Raw genomic sequence first — 21,146 nt, 5'->3', positions numbered from 1 at the left:
ACCTTCGCTCGGCGTCTTGCCAGCGCTCGGCCTCCTGCGGACAGGAGAACGCTCCAGGGTGTGACGCTTTGACCGCCAGCGCTGTGCACTGCGTGGCGCCTCGTCAAACCAGTGGCACCTCGTCAAACCAGTGGCACCTCCGAACGCACTAGAGATTCGCCACGTTGTGACTCTGATGACCGTTCGGTTGGCTCTTCTCTTGCCGAGATGGAGCGGAATCGAATTGCCGATGATGAAGACGATTTTTCACTTGCAGAGATCTTCTCCAAAGAGCAGCTCACGGCGTTATGCACATGTGAGTCCGGGCGTGGCAAGCACTCGCGTCGGGAAACGCCATCCGATGGCGGTCGAGTTGTTTTTTTCGGCGACCGCGCTCCTTTTCAGGTGAAGAGGAGGCTCCATTGAATGACTAGGCGCGACTGGACCGATGTTCTAGGCGCGGCGAACTGCAGCTGCTGGGTATCAATGCGCCTTACGGAACTCTCGCGCGAACTGCAGGTGGTCGCATGTTTATTTCCATTACAATCGAGTCAAGTTGCGAAGCAGGGGCTGTACCCTAGAGGGCCGCCGTGCCTGTCTTTAGAAGCACTGGGAGTCAGGAGCATCTTCCTTTCGCACGCGTGTTGCTGAGGACGACTTGCTCTTGCACCCCGTCGCGACGAGGCGCACCGTTCTGTTGGCAGGTGGTGTTTTTCTGTGTTCAGGGAAGAATGGTATGCGCCTACTGGCAACAGTATGCACGATCCTCGCCACGCGTCGCTTCGGCGCACTGTAAGCTCCATCTAAACTCTGTGCAGGAACGCATGGTCTACGTGGAAGGCATACTCACCCGCGTGTCATTTCGATTTAGGAAAATCTTTATTTTTCGGTAACGGAGCAGGGAGACGTCACCAGCAGCCTCTGGCCGCCCTGTGTGAGTGATAGCGGACAAGTGCAGCCTGCCAATTCGAGTTATTTTCTCACTGGTGCGCCGTGACTGTGTGGTAAATTCCACGCAGTGCGGCTAGGACGTCGTATCAGACGCAGCCGTATGACGGCCATACTCGCGTGTGTAGTTGGAAGTCGGCGCGTCATATGACACGGTGGTAGTGTCTGTCACCGACCTGCGCCTGTGTGTGAATTGTGTGTACCCCAAGAGCAGGAATCCTCATTGGGTTTGCGCTGATTCTGTGGAATTTGAGATATGATGAAGCTGGTGGAGCAGTTAGTGCCTATTCAGTCTTCAATCGAGGCGTCCGTCATTTGCTTGGAGATCTCCGCCCTGCAGACGTTGACAGGCAGCTGCGCAATGGAGACCGAAACGGTGAGGACACACAACTGCGCCTTGGCAGTACGGTGCTGCGTACAGGAGAGTTCGGAGAGCCCGGGAACGGCGTGTTTCCAGTTAACCGTGTAGTCATCCATGGGTCGACTAGCCTACCGGTGGCTGCTTAAGTAAAGTGTCGCGCGTCGGTCTCTTGTACTGCATGCGGTATCCACGAGGCCGTCAAGTGGGGGACGTGACGGAAGGGGAATTCTCAGGTAGGCCACCATTGTGCTTGTGTTTCAGCGCATGTATCTGGGTAAACGCTCGATCCCTTGTGTGTCTGTCGCTGGGATTTCTGAGCACGTTTGTGTAGGTGACGAACAAGATGATGACAACGTAGTGCTGTTGGATGCGCCGCGGGCCGTGGGAGTGCACAGATCCCGTGATGCCAACAAGAGATGCCCGTGTGGCAGTGGGAAGAAGACCAAGAAGTGTTGCGGAAGGGACTTCCCAGACCAAGACTAGTTCAGCTAGAGGCTCTAAAGACTGCATGGATACGTCGTAGTGCAGTCATGATCGGGGCACTGGCGAGTGGGCATCGGCCCTCACCCTGCCTGACGCCCGGCTGGTGCGTTATTTTTGCGCACCGGGTGCTGCCCTCGAGACTGAGTCGTTTGGTTGAGAAGGGGCGGACGGCTGGAACAACATCGAGCTGGACTCAAGAAAATGTTGTGCACTCAACTGGTTCTGCCTACATTTTCGTTTTCTACCCCCGGTATCCCGCAGGAGCAAGGAATGGGGAAGCACGGTTGTTTGTGGGTCTGATTTCGGTTGACGGTGAACTCCTTCGCTGTCCAGTCGGCAAGGAGCGTTGGGGACCCCGTCTGAACTCCAGAGTTGTTCTGGCATCCTCGGTCACTGTGACACCCACTGCAGGAGGGAATATATCGCGCAAATGGAATGGCTGTTGCTGTCTCGCAGTGTGAGGCTCTCTGGTGCAGACGCCCCATCTTCTGTTCTTCCAAGCGGGGCCAATTCTGTTAGAGTGTGAGCCGTAGTATGCGTGCTGGTGGTCGATACGGCGACTCGAGTAGCACTCATGTTACCCGCCAAAAAGTGCTGTTGGCACGTATGAACTGCTTCTCTGTTATCTAAAAGGTTCTTACTACAGCATGCGTACCCAGATCTGTTTCTCAACGCAAAGGCTCCGCCACAGCTATTTCCACGGCCATGAGGCGTCGCTCGTCAATATCTTACAAAATTCGTTATTTGTTTGGCAGAAGTGTTTGTCAAACTACTTTTCAATGGATGCAATCATGAAGTAAACAAGTATTAATAGCAAGTGATTCATGGCACGCTCTCAATGAATCATGCGCTCACTCCTCGAATTTATTTCTTCGCAAAAACAATGCAATGTGCTATTGGTGAGAAATCGCGAAAACATCCCATCGAGCGTGCATCTTGTGATCCCGACGCGTTCCGTCCAGGATTGCCTGCCGAATGGCCTCTCGCGCACCGACGTGGTTGCTCAGGAGAGCCGGATGATGCTACACCTTCCACGCACACAGCTGTCTTCTTATTTCGTTGCGCAGCCGTCTCATGCTGCGATGTCGGGGTTGATGAAGGTCTGGTGCGCGTAGCACGTGTGGTATAATAGGGCCGCAGCTCTTCCTTGGGAAACCGTGAGGGGAGGCAGGCAGTGTCCTTGGTGACTGGTCTAACCGGCTGAGGTATGTGCGATCCTACCGACGCTTCTCATCGTTTTTCCATACCGCAAATGGAGCAGGAAACAGTTTAGTATATCCTATACCGGCCGTTGCCATCCTCCACGTCTAGGATAGTCGACGCCCCTCCTAGCGCATGCGCGACGGCAACGAACAGAAGTGCATTTGATAGTGTGTGGACCCCGCAGTCAAAGCTTTTGATCTGCCATGGCACACGCACAGGCCCCTGATCCAGGCGTCTTGGCAACAGTTGTGGCATCTCAAATTGCAGACTTTTTCAGCTGCATTTTTGACAGTCATGCAGTGTCTTGAAAATAGCACCCTGTTGTTTGCTGGAACTGCTGGATTCGTGCCACGAGACCGGTAGGCGGTCTTACCTGAAAGCAGTTGATATGCAGCACCTGTTGAGTGGCATGCTCGATCTCGCTCAAAATGGTCATCTCTGTATCAACGCCTTCTGGGCCGTGCTCCTGCAAGAGACAACACGGTCGCTGGTGTAATCCTAATATCTGATATCACTGCTGCCGAATCCGAGTTCGGTATTTTGCACGCAGGTAGCCGGCAGGTGTTGGGTTCACCACCAAGTCGAGGTGGTACGCGTGCATCAGGAGCACATATGATACCAGAAAGCCTGGATGAGTTTGGCTTCGGCTTTGAGTGCTGCCATGGATTCAAGTGAGTCTCACGTGAAGCGCGCTCGGAAGATGGCAGACCTCTGCAGTTTCGGTGACACAGCTTAACAAATGCGGCAGCCTGCACAGTTGAATCGTTGACTGTGAGTGGAAGCCTGTCAAGAGAATGAGTTCTTGTGTGAGACTCTGATTCGCTTACGGCCGTCCATTTTTGCGTGAAGAGTGACATGTGTGTGAGACCAATGTCACCGAATTCCTTGAAACACTTCGATACATTTTGAACACATGCTCTTCGCCAGCGCTCGGTCATCCAGAGAGCCCAGCCGGAATCTATCACCTCGAAAGAGAAAGGGGTCAACGGAACGACCTGCTTGCTGAATATCTGGGCAGCAAACACCAAACTCGTACAGCAGCCGGGGGTGACTGAGAGGGAAAACTCCACATGGCACGAAAGTCCCAGGTGTGATTTCCAGGGGCGCCGGGTTCAGGGTGGAAAGACGAAAAACGAAGATCACCTCCAATCATACCCACTTGTGTAGGGAAGGAGAAATCCCACATACCGCTCTGAAGCTACAGTTACCCGCTCGGCGAAATTAGGCGTTGACTATTGATACACACTTTTCCTAGGTGTGAGGGGGCTACCTGATGTCGTGGAAAAGTTCCCTTCGCCTTCAAGAAACCCACCTTGAATGGTTCGTTGCCTTCAATGGTGTTAAAGACCGCAGCCGTCTCATGACGTCTCCCAATGGCTCCAAGATACCGTACTGCGGGGGGGTAGATCTCGTTCCCTGAGTTCAGGTAGAAGCTAAGTAGAAGATTCGAGCCATAATGTCGACGTCGCAGCCTTGTAGAAGGGAGTGCATGGACCGCCGGCAGCAGTTATGACAACTATTAGAAGCACACGGTGGGACCGAGCACTGAGGCTTCAGATCTGAAAAAATTCCTACCAACTTGCGGCAGATCCGCACCTAGTTTTGAGGCTCTAGCCGGCATGGAAACCTCGGTCCTGCAGCCTCCTTCGGAACTGCCTAGAGGTCCTGTAACACGGTATTCATCTGGCGTGAAAGCGCCGCTGTTCTGCCGTACAGTTGCAAGAGCGTGCGGACTCACACAAACAGGGCAACTTCTCCTGCCATTCCGCTGCAAAAATACTCGTTGCAGAGCAGCTGTTTTAAAGCGGTTTTCTGCTACCCGACTAGACACATCTTTCTCATCGCGGGCAAGCCCACAGGGCCACATTAGAGAAGATCTGGTGCATCAAACAGTTACAGCCTGCAATCAGGAATAAGCCGCCGTTGACTCACATTCTTTGAGGTGAATATATGCATTAGCCGCGTAGATTTCTGTTGCTGCCAACACCCTACCCCACTGCTCGAGTTGCTGATCTCCAGTCACCTTGGCGTACATAGCAACAGCCCAATACGCGAAGGCCGCCTCGCTGCTGCTCTCCTGAGTGAATGCCGACAGCAGCTCCCCGTCCAAAGAACCTGACGCTTGCACGGCTGTTTATCAGCAACTTTCGATTTCTAAGCACCTCGCTCTACATTATCGAAGCCCGCGCTCGGTCGCTCTCTGGATCCTCGGACGTTCTACACCTTGAGAACGGAAACTTACTTGATGCGGACCCAAGGCGTCGGGTTGCTGAATGCCACTACTGTAGGAATTCAGGAACCACCAATCTTTGTGTCTTGCAGTCTGAACGCGCAAAAGGTATGGTTGTCCGCAGTTCCAAGAGGTATTTGTTCCTTTGCCCTGGGGTGAACCAAAGCTAGGAAGTGGCAGGCTTCTTCCCTGTGCCGGCTGAAGGCATTTCCATTACCATTTGTCAATCAAATGCATGACATCGGTGCCTCGGTTTACCGATTAAGGCTGGGTGTAAGAACTTGAAGAGCTTATGTTTCTCAATACACGCTTCGAATGCTTCCCTCAGCGTGTCGTGGGGAATAAGACTGTAAACTTCCATGATTTTACCAGGGAATACTCGTGTTACTTTACTGACCACAAAAAACTGCTGAAGTCTCGCCGCAACGGAGGAGTCCTGGTATGTACGAAGGAAGGACGGCGTGGCAAAGCTGCGGATCAACCCAAGGATCGCGTGGTGAAGTTTCGGATTTTTCATGCCATAAGGAGTGTTGATACGTAGGCGTTTGTTTAGCCACCTGAACACCTCCACGATGAACACAGGATGATGCATCAAGAGGCGGAAGCAGGCATTTGTGAACAGGACGACCTTGTTCAATGCACATGCTTCTACTGCCCGCTTGACCTGTTCGATACGGTTGGTCTGTATCTGCGGGGTGCTCTAGCGCGCTTGATACAGCGAAGGCAGAAGAGGGGCGGTGGTCCACGTACTGCAGTCTAGTTTCTCTGGAGGGTTAACTTACACGCGGTCACGTTCGTTCGAGTCAAGTGCGTGTAGAGCAGCCTCCCCTCCCAAATCTGCGGGACGCGTTGTCTTTTCCAACTTACCCCGCATCAAACTTTGCAACTACTGCAGCCATGTGGACAATGTAACCTAGGAAGGCGTGCGTGCCGTAGAACAGACCTGCCCCAGCTTCTACGGCACTGTTCCGTAGTGCCGGGCAGGCGCTTGCCAGCTCGGACCCGGTGACGCCCGCTGCTTTCAGAAGTGGAGGAACAGACAGTGAAAGATCCTGCGCAATATGGACTCTCTTATCACACCAGCAGGACACATGGAAATCTCTTTCGTACGGGCGACCTACCGGAGATCGACCGCCACAGTACGCCGTAACCGAAAGACTCGAGTGACTATCGTATCGCAGCACGGCAAGCGGCACTACTGTCGCCCTGGCTTGACCATGCACTGCCTAAAAAGGCTACGCTGGTAGCGGAGAGGCACTGCGTCTCGGCTCCAGTGCACCAGATGTGCTTAAATGCTGCCGCATATACACGTACCGCCGAACAGCCTCGTGAGGCCGAGACGAGCTGAGGGTGCACAGTGCCCTTTTCCCTCATTCCGGTCGCAACCACAAGGTACGATTCCTCCTGAAAGCGCAGTGGTAGAAGGTCGGCTAAATGGTCGAGTATGATTGGCGTCAAGGGAGACGGCCTTTTTTTTGCATGCTTGCGTTGTGTGATCAACCATCCCGGTGTAGCTTGATTCGTGCACAGGACTTACCCCAAGTTGTGTCATATAGAAGCACGTTTTCGAACTGAGCGCCAAGAAGTTTCTCGATACCCATTCGAAGAAAATCTAGCGCCTGTAAGGCATGCACGTGAGAGGCTCCGGAAACATTTTAAGAGCAGATACCTTTGGCACCACGGGCACTAAAACCAAGGCCGAGATCCGTTGTTAGGATATCTGTATTTGCACTCTGTATCCTTTGGGGTGCGAAAATGCTAAAGTAGCTTGTCTTAACCGTCTTTTGCTTCGCCCTTCCCAGATTGGCAACGTTTGACAACTGTCTGAAGAAATCCGTCTCGTTCACAAGCGGCACGGGGTCTGTTGCGCGCAGCCGTAAGACACCCGTCACACTTTGAGGGCGTTCTATAAGGGTATTCAATAGGCATTTTCACGTACCCTCTCGCGTTCCCCACGGATGCCGAGAGTGTTCGCAGTCAGGACCATACTAGCGTAACGATGCATCAGCTGCGTAGGAGAAAACAGGAATGGGGCGGACAATTCTTGCTTAATTTATTCGGCAACGCGCTCACCTATGTCTGGGCGCAAATCACAGATCAACGAGTGGTTCAGCTTGCGGTATGCCAGCACATTACCCACATATGCCGTGGACGCAGAACCGCGAGAGTTGAGTTCCCAATGAAACGTCCAACAGGCCACCAGGGGGCTCTGGAATAACTTTGATGAAGGGAAATAACAACAGTATTCTGGTCCCGTAATCGGCAGACATCAAATAACGGATGTGCAGTACAGTAATGGGGGTGCTGATGTTGCCTTCGGGGGCGCGCCCCATACTATCCGAGACGCTCTGCATTGAAAGGCGTATTAGCAACTCGTTAATCTCGCACGCTGCGACGAGAAAGCATCGACAACCCATAAGACTCACTCGAACCCATTCTTGCATGTCATCCGCGTTTCTCTCCAGCTCGACAATGTCCAGCTTCGTAGGCCCTGACAGATCTTGCCGGATGGCCCACCTGCCCATAACATGGAAGGCGTGAGGGAGAACGACAAAGCATTTCATGGCAGACCTCAGTAATAAAGTGTAACGGGCAGTAATGTACGGTGTCCTGGCACGCATGCGCTTCCGCGGCGATTGCGCTACAAACGCGCTACTACAATTCAAAGGCTCTCCTGGATGCGCGGAGCTGCGCGGCGAGCAGAAACTGACGACAGAAAAGGCTCCAGCGAGAGGCAGGGGAGGTTGATACCTTTTGGCGTCAACGCGTGCATATGACGACTGCTGTAGCGAGTAGTGTTTCACAGGGTGATTACCTTAAGATGTTCTGCCATTGCGGATGGATACGCTCAACAATATTCTCGTAGTCGCCAGTCTCGTTCCTCCTCAGGACCTCTCCCAACCCGCTTTCTACCAAGTTCACTAACAGATATGCCGGGGTCCCCTATGATCCGAGAGTTGACAGGAACGCATGTGTACAGACATGCAGATATTCTTCGAACCCAAGAATAACGACCGCAGTCTGTCTCGCTGAAGTCATGGACTGAAAGAGCTACGACAAGATCACTAGCTCGTTGTGTCGGTATGAAGTGGCGGCGATGAACATTCAGATGTAAGCTTGCCCTTTGCTGTTGGTGGCCTCACCGCAACATGAACCGTTTTCTCCGATCCCCCGCTCAAGGTCGCTGTCAGACTCGACATGCGGGGTGCCACCATCAGTGAAAAATTCTCGTTCTGAAAAGACTGCCCGAGCGGCCGCATGAGGCCTACTTCTGGCCGTATGCAATTATGCCCTCGAGTCCTCAGACCCACCTGACGCTAGCGGCGCGTCGTACACTAGTAGCTGGAGCAGTGGAAACGGTCAACGCACCTGGAAATGATGAGTCATCCACACGCCACCGTTATCATTATTGCCGCCTTGCTGGGGATTGTAAGCGAATGAGCGGCCGCACATTCGTCCCTTGAAAGACAAGACGCGCGCATACCAAAGCGACTGATGCGGATAGTAGGAAAGTAAACATGTGCACAGTGGCCGCGACCCGCGCCTCGATCAAGCACGCGGGCACTTCCGTCGTAGCAGAATAGCCTACCTTAGAAACCTTCAGCTGTCGTACGCTGGCGGTATCGCGAACGAAGATTACCATGACCCGCCCTCGGTAGCCGAAAGTTTGGTTACCCGCAATGAAATAATATCTCAACAAATAGACTCTGTGAATGCTACCATACTAGAGACTCAAGTATGGAGCTGATCGTCGGACGGCCTACCGTGCGTGGCTCTTTCGTTTCTGCTTACGTGGCTCGTGATCAAACACGATGTCAGGGAGCCTTCGTTTGTTATTATTCTGTAGTTATAATACACATCGGAACAAACGCACCAGACACAGGCGGAGGTATGCTACGTTAGCCCAGGCATATTGTAAATCTATTCGTTTGCAGAAACGAGGATCCTATCGTAATGTAGACGGCCAATTCTATTGGGCCACGCTGCATAGCAGCCTCATGGTTGGGACCTGCTGCAATCTTACGGCTGCTCAGGCCCCTCCGTCGGATCTTTGTATTCCATTTTCCTGCGGAATAAGACATTACATGCGGTAGTCAGCCAGCTTGTGCGCCTGTCGGTCACTGCAAACCTGAGCTGACGGGCTCGGATGCCTTTGGTGGCACGCGCTGATGTTGCATATCTATCTCTGGGGATCTCCTCCCCTTGATAGGAACGGGGCGTCTGCCGCAAGCTCCCCAGCCACAGCCAGGCAGTGTCAACACCCGCGGGACAACCGCTGTCAGCACTCACTGTTGTACATCGTGCATGTAGACAATTAGTCGGTGTGGATCCCATAAAGGCCGCAAATCCATTGTTTTGCCCGAGCTCACGTGAACGTCGGGAGGGTACAGAGAGTGCGCCTCATAATCGGGAAGGGGATAGGATAGAAACTTGTAAGTCAGTTCTGCTCAGGAAAGCAAGATCAGGAAACTATCAGTTACCACATGTGACAGTGAGGAGCGCAGGCGACTGGCTTACCTCTGTCGAACGATTGAAAATTTTCGTGGTGGCGTATCTCTCTGTGCACTAAGTTCATGCCTTCCGTGCACACGGCTGCAAGCGCTTGTGTCCGCCTTAGGCTGTCTCTTCCTTGAGATGCGTAATCATCCCGAGACCGACTACCCTTAACGAATTACAACACATGAGGCCTTATTGATATGATACCTGTTATTACAGACGGCTTATGGTTTGACTGAATTATCGCACCCAGATAACTCCGTTATCGTACCTGAATGGTACTTTTTAGCATACTACGCGGTGTTAAAAGTAAGTTCGGTTTAAATTGTTTTGAGAATGGCGTGCATCTTTATCACTCGACGTCTCCGTAATGGAACCGCTGGTGCTGTACGGATATGAAACGCCCGGGTTGTCTGGGATAAGAGAGTCCTAAGACCAACTTGTGCATTCATGGACCGCTCATCGGGACGCGTTCAGTCCGAATAGGATTGAAAAGGCTGTCTGCTGAAGGCAAGTGCCGCAGCACAGCCGTTATTTTCAAAGCCTACTGGCATTCTGGACGGTGATATGCTCATCCACCGGCGACGTCCTCAGGATGATTTCGCCCTTCGTGGGGTACAAGAGGGCGTGACGCAAAAGTGCATCTCTAGAGGTCTCTGTCTGTTCGTCGATAATCTCTTCAGTCGGCTCTCCGATATTTTGTGTGTGTTCCACCTTGGTTCCCCTGTGTGAGAAACATCGGGATAGACAGAAGTTGCCCCACGACATCATTTGCCCAAACGGAATACATCGACATTTCTCATTTCATTTCGACTCCATGCGCAAAATGTACATCTAATAATTGACGAGATACGGGTAAATATATATGACCTTCCATCGGACCGCTTATAGCTAGAATAATTGTTCTAGTAGAAATCCCTAGTGTGCATATCCAGTGGCAGCTGCTCTCTAGTGTGTGACTCGCACGAAGTCCCCAGATGAGCACACGTCCACAAGTCGCTGACCCTTCAAGGTGGAAAAACTCACAGTATCTACCTGTGGGTGAGCAGAACGCGAAGGTACTTGCGGAACGAAAAACTCTTACCGCAGGAAACGCCGAAGACGTTCAGTATCCATCAAACCGTCTTCATCCAATAGCGTTGAACTCATCTCGTGTATGAAATCTTGCTGTGCCCCCAGGCGTGAAAGAGCAACGGAGCAAGTGAGGTTCAATTTCTGGTGCTCTGCAGTGCATACTCCTTCGGAAGCCGATGGTGCTACCTCGAGGAAACCTAAAACCACTTCGGATATTGTCGAACGATTGATGACTTCATGGCCACCTGACTCTGCAATCACCGGCAACTACAACCCCGCTCGCGTGTACTGCAGGCTGAAAAAATCTGTTTGGCGTCTTGTCGGCATTTGGCTAAACCAAGCGTTGCTGATAGAACACTCAAGACTTCGCATCTTTCCCTACCTGTTCCGTAAATGCTTCTGTTTGGACCAAGAGAACCTTCTGCAGAGGTGAGCAGTCAGTTTCTTCAATCGACAGGCAAAACAGACATGCATTCGATACCGGTGCAGATTAAAGCCATGGAATGGCCCTTCGGTTATGCCGAGGGATCAAAGTCGGTGTTGATATGGTCAATCTAGTCGGTAGTGTGATTTCCGCTAGATGCTCCTGCTGTGTATGTGAACATATGATGGCTCTGCAGGGACGTAACCCTGCTCAATGATTTCCACATGCAGCACTCTGCAAGAAGGAAGTGTGCGGCATACCGTTTCTGGAGGCGCCCATGCATACAGAATGACGCAGGCTTCTCGATAGTAGAATAGTCCAGTCCTCATCTGGCAAAAGAACATCTCTGGTCCAATCCATTCCGATCCAAACGATTGCTGTACATAGGAGACGGCCCAGATTTACACAGCACGGAGATCTGTGGAGCCCAGTCACGGCGATCGCAGAATCGGAAGCGACCGGATAAGTGAATTCCCGAGACCCGAAAATGGCAGAGATGCGATGAAGGCGCGAACCAATGCGTTCGTTATCGTATTAACTAACGCGATGAACACCTAACACGTGTCGGTTCGCTTGCAACTGCACACACGAAACCGAAGTAGAATACCGACGAAGTTCTCATCCAGTTGTTGGATGAGAACTCTGCGTTAACCTGGCATTACGACAGCATTCACTTCTTTTACATCGGCCCTTTGGGTTAGGAGTGCCTTCCATGCCCAGTATGTTGCTTCTCACCTCCCTGTCCGCGGTAGAAAAAAGCATTGGTTGCCCCCTCGCACGAATTCTCCGCGGAGCCTGGGCAAAGGCAGTCCATCAGCAGGGTTGCCTAGCACTGGACGCAGCACTGCAGCGTTTCCCAGACTTCACCATGCCTCCGAACCAGTGTGAATCCTGAGCGTGTCTCTCGAGGGCCATCTCTAAGTCGCAAGGCGTCAAGTCAGGCTGTGGTGGCATCACGCGATCAGACAGGCTCTCCACCGATGTATGCACACGCAAGACAGTTGCTGCATTGCTTCTGTTCCGGCTGATGGAGACAGACGCACCATCACTCACCGATTGTGCCTTACCTGGCCTACAATATGGAGCAAAAGGCCAGCCGTGCCAAGGAGTCCATACCGCTTCCACCTTATTGTTGCTCGGGCCCTCCTTTTCCGTCCTAGTGTGCAATAAACACCGGTGAGGAAGAACGCATACTCCAGAATCTGTCCAATCCTGAGAGTCTACCGTTCCGGATTCTTCATAGATGCCACGTGGCTGGTGTGAACGTGGATGTTGACCAAGGCAGCAACATTAACACGGTGTACTGGGCTGGCAGAGAACACCTCCATTAAGCATCTGCAGGAATATTGTCGTTCCTAAATATATACGTAGCGTCTGCGTGACAACTTGCTGCGTGGACTGCATGTCAATACCTGGATTCCATCCCAGTTTCACTACAACCGTCCTGTACGAGCGCCCTACCCGCTATCTGGATCTTCGACCAGTGCCACTGGCCGCCGAAGCTCCTTAGGCATATTTTCTGAGGGCCAGCACGACAAGGAAAGGTAACCGCTGTACCCACAGCGAGCCCGAGGGAGGTGACACAGGCATAAATATCTGTTTACATGCATGCATGGATTCGCATAATTCATTTCGTACTAGAAGTCCATAGTGCCTACTGAAACGCGGGCAGAATGCAGACATATCTGAAAACTGCAGGACCAAACTGCGCGTGGGACTGCCGGTATAGTGAGCGTGGTATCCCTTAGCTTTGCGGGTCACCGCTTTTTACCACGGATCGACAAAAACGGAAACACACTTTCGAAGAATTGTTGCACCTCGCAGCAGCGTCAAACCATCTACCTGGTAGTAGGAGTTCGTCGATCCCTTCGTCTTCTTCGTACGGTGGCGTATCGTAAATGTCATGTGTCTGATGTGGAATGCTCTCCGCATCATCGTAGGAGAAAAACCCTGCCGGTTCCAGATCGATGTTGAAGAGGCTCCTGAGGAACTCCCTTGTTTTCCCTTCCCCTTTCGACACGAAAAAAGAGCAGGCAAAGACACGATGTCGATACATTGAACACTACCATGACCTGCACCTGAGAACCCATACTTTGACTCCCCTTTCTCCACAACGAGTGATGCTATGACTCAGTGAGCTGACGGTGGAACACCGAACGTAGGAAAGATCAAGAAGGCAGACAACGGCATAAAAGAAACACATACTCAACGCAGATTCACGCGCTGCTGTATCCGTGCTCTTGGTTTGGCTCTGTTTCTCAATTGTAAAGTGCCTGGCTCCGGCGTTGCAGGGTGCTCCATTACAAAAATGAAAAGACCTACCGTTCATGCCGCCTAGTAGGACGATAGTGCCACCTTGAACGCTCAAGAAATGGACTGCAAGCCAGTAGTATAGGTCGCCTGTTACACCGATGCCGTCGCCCCTGCAACCGCAATCCATGTGCCATGCAAGCGGTTGCTGAGTCCCGCGGTGTGTGTTTCACCGCGTGCAGGCACGGAATCAAATTTTCCTTATTAATCTTGGAAGAGCCTCCGCCGGACAGTACTAATCCCAGGTGTTGCTGGGGCTTTGCTATTTAACCCAAAGCTTTCTATAGCGTTAGATGGCCTCCAGGAAACATCGGGAGGTTTCGAAGCTCACCGGAAGAACCCTTCAGGGATTACAACTGCATTGGCTGGGACAGTCATATTTCTCAATGCGGGAATCATTGCCTCTGGCTTCCACGCCACTGTCTGTAGCTCAAAACCACCCCAACGTTCGTCGGTCGATAGCAACTCCAGTTGCCGCTGCAAAGTCATCGGAAAACATGAATGTGCCGAATAGACCAGCTGTGTCTAATTCCCTGCATGTCGATCCGCACGACGTCCATGCGTGCCTCGTAGTCGCGGAAGGTGGACACGCCAGCGGGGACCACCATACAACACGCAATAACTGTCGTGGAGGAACACACTACTCCGCTCAGCTTGTTCTCGTGCATCGTTTTGGAAGTGGAGATAGACTCTACCAAACAGCCTCACATTGAGATGTTTTTCTCAAGCTCAGCGCTCACTTGTTTCGCTTACCTTGAGAGGGAATCGTGAAAACACACGCTCAAGCGCCCGAACGCCTGATCCCTGTGAATGACATGAAATAACGACCGACAAGCGCGCCGCGTTGTATGTAGTTCATATGTTCGACATCCTAAGAAGACAACCAAGCCCTGCTAACCACCGAACCGACCGGAGTAGCGCATTCTTGGAAATCATTGGTGGCCTTCGCTGACAGTGCCCAAGATGAACGTGTGGGCCTCCAGAGCCCGCCATACCAAATTTGCTGCGTCGGTTGCCGCTGTCACTGGCACGCTGTTGCAGCATGGAACGGTGCCCAAGCCGAGAGGTGGCCAGGGTGTGTTCTGATATTGGCCCACTGGCTCAATTACGTAATCTGCGCGCAGCCGTCTCTCACCCTTTGATTTACGTAGTCCGACACCTCGTCCAGCCGGCGATTTGTAACTTTGTTTACGAGAGACATGAGCCTCCTGTGAGGTAAAGAGATAACCCATAAAGAGAGTGTCTGGGTGCAAGAAGTGATCAGGTAGCCGAAACCTTAGGGTGCGCTCATGATCCTGCGTATAAGAGTAAAGATCACGTACCAGCGATAGGAACTCTTCTTTTCGGTTTCCTGATGGGGGCAAGTCTTGTCGACCCCGACCATCGCTCCAGACCCGCCTTCTCCCCACACGTGGGGATGACGGCATACTGAAGCAAGGGCCAGCCGCGCTACGATCGGTCTATCCAGCCTCCTTGAGGACATCAACCGGTCGTGAGTAGTCGAAGATTCGCACGTCATCTGAATCTGCAACCACACCGTAAAAAATGAGGAATACGACAACATCGTCCACGGGTTTCTTCGTCACTCACACCCCTAAAAACCTTCAATTTGCGGCCCTATGCAGGCTCCATTTCATGCGCACAATCGCCGGTCCCCCTGAAAGCATGAGATGGCTCAGAACACGCACTTTGTGGTCCAGTACGAGAAGCCAGAGTGTGCCGTCGGAAAGATGCAGCTCGAGAGCATCGGTAGGGATTGCAGATCGTAGAAGAGAGGAGCAAGCAAGGTTGCCGTCCGTCGGCAGGCCGGAGAGATTGACAATCTTCTGTAACGCGTTCTTTTTTCCTGTACAGATCAGGAACACACACTGGCGACAAAGATGTAGGCTCATACTTAGCTCAAAGTTACTGTCGTTCTTTGTAACTCTAAAACGGAAGAGCCGACGGGGAACCCCTAAGGCGCGCCTGATTCAGTGAGGCACAGAAGTTTTAGCGACCACTCGAGCATATTAATGATATTGTCTCACCGCTAAACAAGTCCGCCGCCAGCGTCTCGAGAAGCAGTTTATGTCCAGCCGGAAGCTCCATTGTAAGCCACGGACTCCCCCGGACGATGTGGGCTTCGATCGTCTGCGTACACACGACCGCTTACAGAAAGCCAGCTGCAATTTCAGTCAGATTGCGGGTCGCGCGAAGGGGCAGTTCGCTGGCGCATAGTCTTTTTGTTACAAACTGACCACATGTAAGGCTGCGAGCACCGCCGGACTGAATTGTCTCGGCTGGCGGTAGAGTGAAAGACACATGGGGTCTGTTAGAGGGACACCGCAACCTCACTCTTACGCTTGAACCAGCTCTGCCCATGCAGAAATGTACCAGAGCGCCCTACTGACTCGAAGGAGAGATCTGCCTGGCACACTGGCACTAAGCCTGAAGTTTGACGCCTGATTGTGCGGCGACATCCGTCAGGGACGTCATCATCTATCCTTGTGCCGGAAGTGCAACCTTATTCGCTTGTTGATGTTTCTCTTTGTACGCTCCGTATCTTACAGAGACGAAAACATCGGTTGGGTCAACAATCTCGTCAGCTCCCTCACGGAACTGCACAATCTCCCAGGCTTTGGTCACGGAGAGTGGCGAGTAATCACTGACGTAGTGCTTCTTGACGAAGTCACCTGCAGCAGTGCGCCAAAAGACCCATCATAGGAGGCGAAGTTGAAGGCACGACCACTGCCCCTGAAGTGTTTGCAGGTTACTGCAGCAAGTCCAGTCACTGAAGCAGCACGAGCCGATGCGTATTCGGTCTGGCGTATGAAGGTAGCAGGATGTTCTGTCAACGTCGGCGACAAATTGTTGGAAGAGTCTGTGGTGCGTACCATAGTCTCGGAGTCGCACGCCGAAGAAAAAGCCGTATCCAATGGGGCCGTTACTTTGTCTGTAGCCGAACACTCCACCGTCGCTTGAATTGTCGACAACAGTGTATGGCCCCCGTATCTGTGGTCATTGAGTCAAAACTCACGAGGCAACTGTTGTTACCGGCTATTCTTTCACGGCGACACCGGTGTGCTTGTCTCCCGCGTCACGCCGAGAGGCGAGCGTACTCTACATTCGGTCCGTGGAGATCTGCGATCACGCGTCGCCGCATCGCTGCTGTCGCAGCATGCGCAGCCTTTAGCTCTGCCGGATAAGCCACGAGTGAGAACCTGGCGCACCACGAGGGCTTGAACTTGTCAACGCGCTTCTACTGCAGGTTGTGCTTTGCGCTAGTCCGTTCGGTACCGCAATTCGCTCCGGATCTGTTCTCCGCTTACTTGCAAACCAGCTCTGTCGCCGACTAAATCTGTCCGACCTTTCGGTTTCGTTACGATGGTGATGAGGTACGGTGCGCTGTTGACTACATGCTGTTCGCCAATGCCTGAATGAAGAACCGCAACCAACAACATCATTTCAGGCAAATGGATGACATCTGCAGTCCTGTCCTCCATGGAGAACAGCTCAGCCTCCCAGATCTCGACGGACTTGCCTGGAGGGAAAACGAAAGGCTGCCACCACGTGTTGGTCGGTAAAGGCACTCGTGGGCGCCCTGCATCGTCGACGAATTGCGGTCCCCATAGCAGAGGATCAAAACCGCCCCCTGCGTCACCAAACGAGCTCACACATTTGTCGGGAGTCGGGCAGTAATACTGGCGCGGGCACCACAGATTCATTCCCGAGTGAGGGTGTGCTTTCCGCCCCTTTGGGATTTGACTTTGGCAGGGGCTGGAACGGGTTACCTCAGCTTATCAAAACGAATGCGTACTGAAAAGCACCAGATGACCGTTCTGTTATGAACGCGGAGACACAAGTACCGTGAGCCTGGAAGTTTGTCCTGTTCTAAAGTGATGCACGGCAGTCATTCGAAACTTTCCTTTCCGCGGAACAAAAACGCTCGCCATGTTTTTAGCTTGGCAAAACTCTGTGGAGGTTCTATATTTGGGACGAATATTGTCACTAACCTTCGAGGGTGGCATTTGACCGCGAGAACAGTTCAAGGCCGAGGTTGGCTGGATGAAACCAGTCAACACTGTCCACAAGACTGCGTCCAGCAATCCGATAATGTGTTCCCTGTAGCCACCACACAAAGACGGATCCCCTCGTGAACGGGGAGCAGCTCAGCTGGAGAGTTAGCCACTCCACTTTCACTCTAGAACAGCGCCATGTGCCACGGGAGGGGCAGGGCTCGTCTCTGCAGATTGAGCAAGACGCAATATCCATGCTGAAATCTGCTATGCGTAGCCCGCCGATAGTGCGGCAGGCGTCTCCATAACCGGAGATACGAGTGGAAGGCAGACCAGCGAGACGGCAGCTGTGAATTGAGCATCAAGGCGGCTCAAAGGGGTAGGAGATGGAGGCCTAATGTTTCGCGCCAGCTGGTCTCAGCGACGCCTTTAAAGCAAAGACAAGACGCGCTTTTGTTGCCGAATCATATCATGTTGAGTCTACGGCTGTCTGAGCAGCTCATCTTGGTCATGCGTGTGCATCTAGCACTCCAAGGCCAACGTCAGGTGAGTCCAGCTTGAAGACTCACTCGCGGTGGCGCCTCCATCAAGCGACTGTGCTGCTGTCCACCTTCGGCAGCACCAGTCTTGCGGGCGAGTTCTTCGAGAGATTCTAGTGGCTCACAGGCTGTGAATCAGACATATGGGTATGACTCGGCCAGGCGGCAAAGACTATGTTTATAGAGCCAGGCAAGCCAGATAGGACAGAATCAAGTCTAGTCTGAGGAAGTCCACACATCATGGCACTGCAGAGGTTTGGCGCATAGGTGCACATTCATGGGCTGGCCGGAAGCCTCAGTTGAGAAAACAGCAACGAACGAAGCGAATAGCAGGTGGTCCCAAGGATGTATATGTACTGGAGAAAGCCGACTTCGAAGCATCAGACACTAACGCACTTGTCGAGATGCCGCTGATCGGTTCCGCTCACGCTTCTAAACAGAGAACTGGCGTTTCAGCTGAATGGCTGAACACCACCAGTCGGCTGGAAATAAGTGGTTCTCGGTCATCACGAACCGTTAGCAGCCATCTAGAACAAATAACTACTAATCCTCGTGGGAATCCTGCGATGTGAATGCTGCGACCGTGCTACGGATGGCCCTCTTACTCAATCGAGGATTGACATTCGTCAGTATAGAATGCAGGAGCAGAACCAGGCAGACGAGAAATAGCAGAAGGAGATGCTTGCGGCGCCTGAATATAGCTTGTGATATGCTGAAGAAAGATGTATTCACAACTCTTTCCTTCAGTTCTTTCATCTTCTTCCTCCCCTGCCAAGATAATCTGCCGTCACAGTGGCGGTGTTCTTGGTCGATGCCTCTTTCACTTCGAGACTGCCACGAGCGGAGGGTCAGCGTCCTTCGCTTTCCTCCTGGTGCGCCCAGAACTACAAGACATTTGACACGAGTGTACAGCGGCGCATGCGTTGATATAGCTGCGTTTCTCTGCCTCCCTTTCCACGCACTTTAGGACACAGGAGCGCAGCTTGTATATCGCACTACGCCATATACCAGCAGTAGGTGCGTCTTGGTTGTTCCGTCAGCTGGAGCAGCACACTTTCTTTACCGCTTCAAGTCACAGGAGAATTCGACGGTCCCTGAGACGGGACCTGTGCTAAAACTGGATTATTTGGCTTGGGAACTGGTGGTCTCGCACGAGAGCAAAACACTACACTCAGCTTCTGAGCAACAGACTAGGGTACGGCTGTTCTAATTAGCAGGAAGAGAGTCGGAGCCTGCCACGCATAGTGAAGCGATGTGGGCGGTCTGCCTGGGATACGTACAGACAATGTAAGGTCAGCTCTTCCATATGGGCTACTAAAGCAGTATCCGCTTACCACGGGGGGATATGCTCTCCATTGTTGAAGGATGAGAATATGGAGGAAGGCCTTTTATCGCTGTTGAGTCTTCACCCCTAATATTACATACGTAATCAAGGTGGTGGGTAGTGGCCACCCGGAGCGCTGGTCAGTGGCTCTTTGCACTAGACGGGGATAATGTGTTTCGTAGTCGGGGGCGCCGTGTGCTCAGATGCTACCCTCATGGAACCTAGGGCGACACTCGCCCGGCCCAAGAGCTGGGCCAGTGGGAGCAAGAGCGTCGGACGATTCAGAAGAAACAACCTCGACCCTCTCCCGCTGTATACATGTTGGCACTTCAGGAATCACCTCGCGGATACGTTTAGCAGGTATTGCCATGGGACCTGGGTATCCGGGAAGAAAATTCGTCGAATGCCGCCCTCATATTTTTTTATGCCGCTGCAACGCTGAGCACTGGGGTGACTTAAACAACCCGTACGTCAGAGGTGTTTACGTCCGAGTGCGAGTACCACCGCGTAGCATGCCGCGGCTAGGTTGCTCGAGTTCTTCTTTTCCGTGCGTCCTTCGACCCTGCAAGACTTAGAATCAGGAAAAGTTATACAGTCTCCAGTTTGTTTCCCAGTCTTCTCCTGATATATGTGTCAAAGCCCTTCAAGCGTATCCACGCCAGGAAGGTTGCTGCCAGCAGACTTGAGTCGATAAAGAACGTCGTGGCCCACCAGAGAGAGTTGATACAGGCTGTCTCCCATGGTTTGAAGAAAACGACTATCCACTTGAGGAAGCAGTAACAAATTAAACTAAGGATCAGCCAAGAGTACAACGGCAATGTGCGGAACATGAATAGAAGGCTGTGCCTGCTGTGGGAAGCGGCGGCTAGTGATGAATCTGCCGACTTCGAAAAAGGTCCCCGCAGTGCAACTGCGCTCAAGTAAATATCTCCAAGACAGGAACCAAAGTATCAACCGTATCTCTTACTCGATATTCATAACATGGGAGGGCAGCGGATCCACGGAAAAAGGGCGTTCCATAGGAAACAGTATTCACCATCGTTTTTTGTGCCAGAATGCCTCCGCCCGCCGTGTAAATGATACATAGTTAGCAGTGAACTTCCTCTCGAATGCTCGGTGTCTATAGAAGTTCAGATGTATGAAACCGCATATCTCGACAGACGGAGCAAGTCTGGGAGAATGGGAGACAGGGGGGACAAAAAGGCTGGCGGGGTCGGATACCCCACAACCAACGTGCTATTGATCGAACGCGCCGTCCATCGAGTTCATAACAATGAGGCGACAGTGTCTCTCTTGTCCCTGATCACCTATTTCGGTCCACACGGGGTAGGCGTTCGGTGGGATGTCACAATGCTGGCCTCTTTTCAGGTTGGCGGCAGTCTGCACCTAGCGCAACACGTCCCGCGTTCGTAACAAAATGACCCGATGGAGCATTTCAAAATCTGGCAACATCACCGTCGACGAACATAAGGTTTGTGGAGACCCCAGAAGGGGCTTGCGTTGAAGTTGTACGAGGCTATGCGTTCTTGTCTTCCGTCAGTGGTAACAGCTTGGGGTACAAGCATGTCGATGTGTCTTCTTCGTGTGGACCACAGACGCTGCGGGCGGAATGGGAGGAAACGGTTAGCGAATGCGGCGAGATGTACGAGGAAAGAATGCCAGGGCTTCTATTTTCTTAAACCAATGTCGCTGCGATTTCCAATGGCAAGAAAGATACAAAAAACCAAGATCCTGTTCCATGGACTTGTGAGTGTTTCATCATCGCAACCCCGCACTCTC

General features: G+C 52.4%; 3 protein-coding genes across 3 annotated transcripts; 1 reads left to right on the top strand and 2 right to left on the bottom strand.

The window, feature by feature from the left end:
• Positions 1-207: 207 nt before the first annotated feature.
• Positions 208-1,771, top strand: BESB_012620 (uncharacterized protein; the record flags this gene model as incomplete). Its single annotated transcript, XM_029359992.1, has 4 exons — positions 208-295; positions 705-771; positions 1,137-1,303; positions 1,620-1,771. The coding sequence occupies 4 exons, from the start codon at positions 208-210 to the stop codon at positions 1,769-1,771; spliced, it is 474 nt and encodes a 157-aa protein (XP_029216659.1).
• A 1,269-nt stretch (positions 1,772-3,040) lies between these two features.
• BESB_012610 (uncharacterized protein) lies at positions 3,041-17,213 on the bottom strand (the record flags this gene model as incomplete). Its single annotated transcript, XM_029359991.1, has 29 exons — positions 3,041-3,172; positions 3,348-3,440; positions 3,802-3,984; positions 4,287-4,390; positions 4,907-5,051; positions 5,217-5,297; positions 5,602-5,761; positions 6,072-6,219; positions 6,742-6,823; positions 7,144-7,212; positions 7,631-7,721; positions 8,020-8,147; positions 8,997-9,045; positions 9,495-9,648; positions 10,250-10,425; positions 10,786-11,026; positions 11,935-11,994; positions 12,267-12,355; positions 12,661-12,718; positions 13,042-13,209; positions 13,522-13,622; positions 13,841-13,986; positions 14,645-14,717; positions 14,832-15,034; positions 15,198-15,355; positions 15,537-15,656; positions 16,104-16,181; positions 16,383-16,500; positions 16,818-17,213. 29 exons carry the CDS (start codon positions 17,211-17,213, stop codon positions 3,041-3,043), a joined length of 3,804 nt encoding a protein of 1,267 aa, XP_029216658.1.
• A 283-nt stretch (positions 17,214-17,496) lies between these two features.
• Positions 17,497-19,349, bottom strand: BESB_012600 (uncharacterized protein; the record flags this gene model as incomplete). The annotated part of the gene is made up of 4 exons (XM_029359990.1): positions 17,497-17,610; positions 18,074-18,171; positions 18,649-19,004; positions 19,324-19,349. 4 exons carry the CDS (start codon positions 19,347-19,349, stop codon positions 17,497-17,499), a joined length of 594 nt encoding a protein of 197 aa, XP_029216657.1.
• Between the last annotated feature and the right edge of the window lie 1,797 nt (positions 19,350-21,146).

Source organism: Besnoitia besnoiti, chromosome IX (assembly GCF_002563875.1).
Source record: "Besnoitia besnoiti strain Bb-Ger1 chromosome IX, whole genome shotgun sequence".
Lineage (NCBI taxonomy): Eukaryota > Apicomplexa > Conoidasida > Eucoccidiorida > Sarcocystidae > Besnoitia > Besnoitia besnoiti.
The sequence above is the reverse complement of the archived record's forward strand: the minus strand, read 5'-3'. Positions and strand labels throughout refer to the sequence as shown.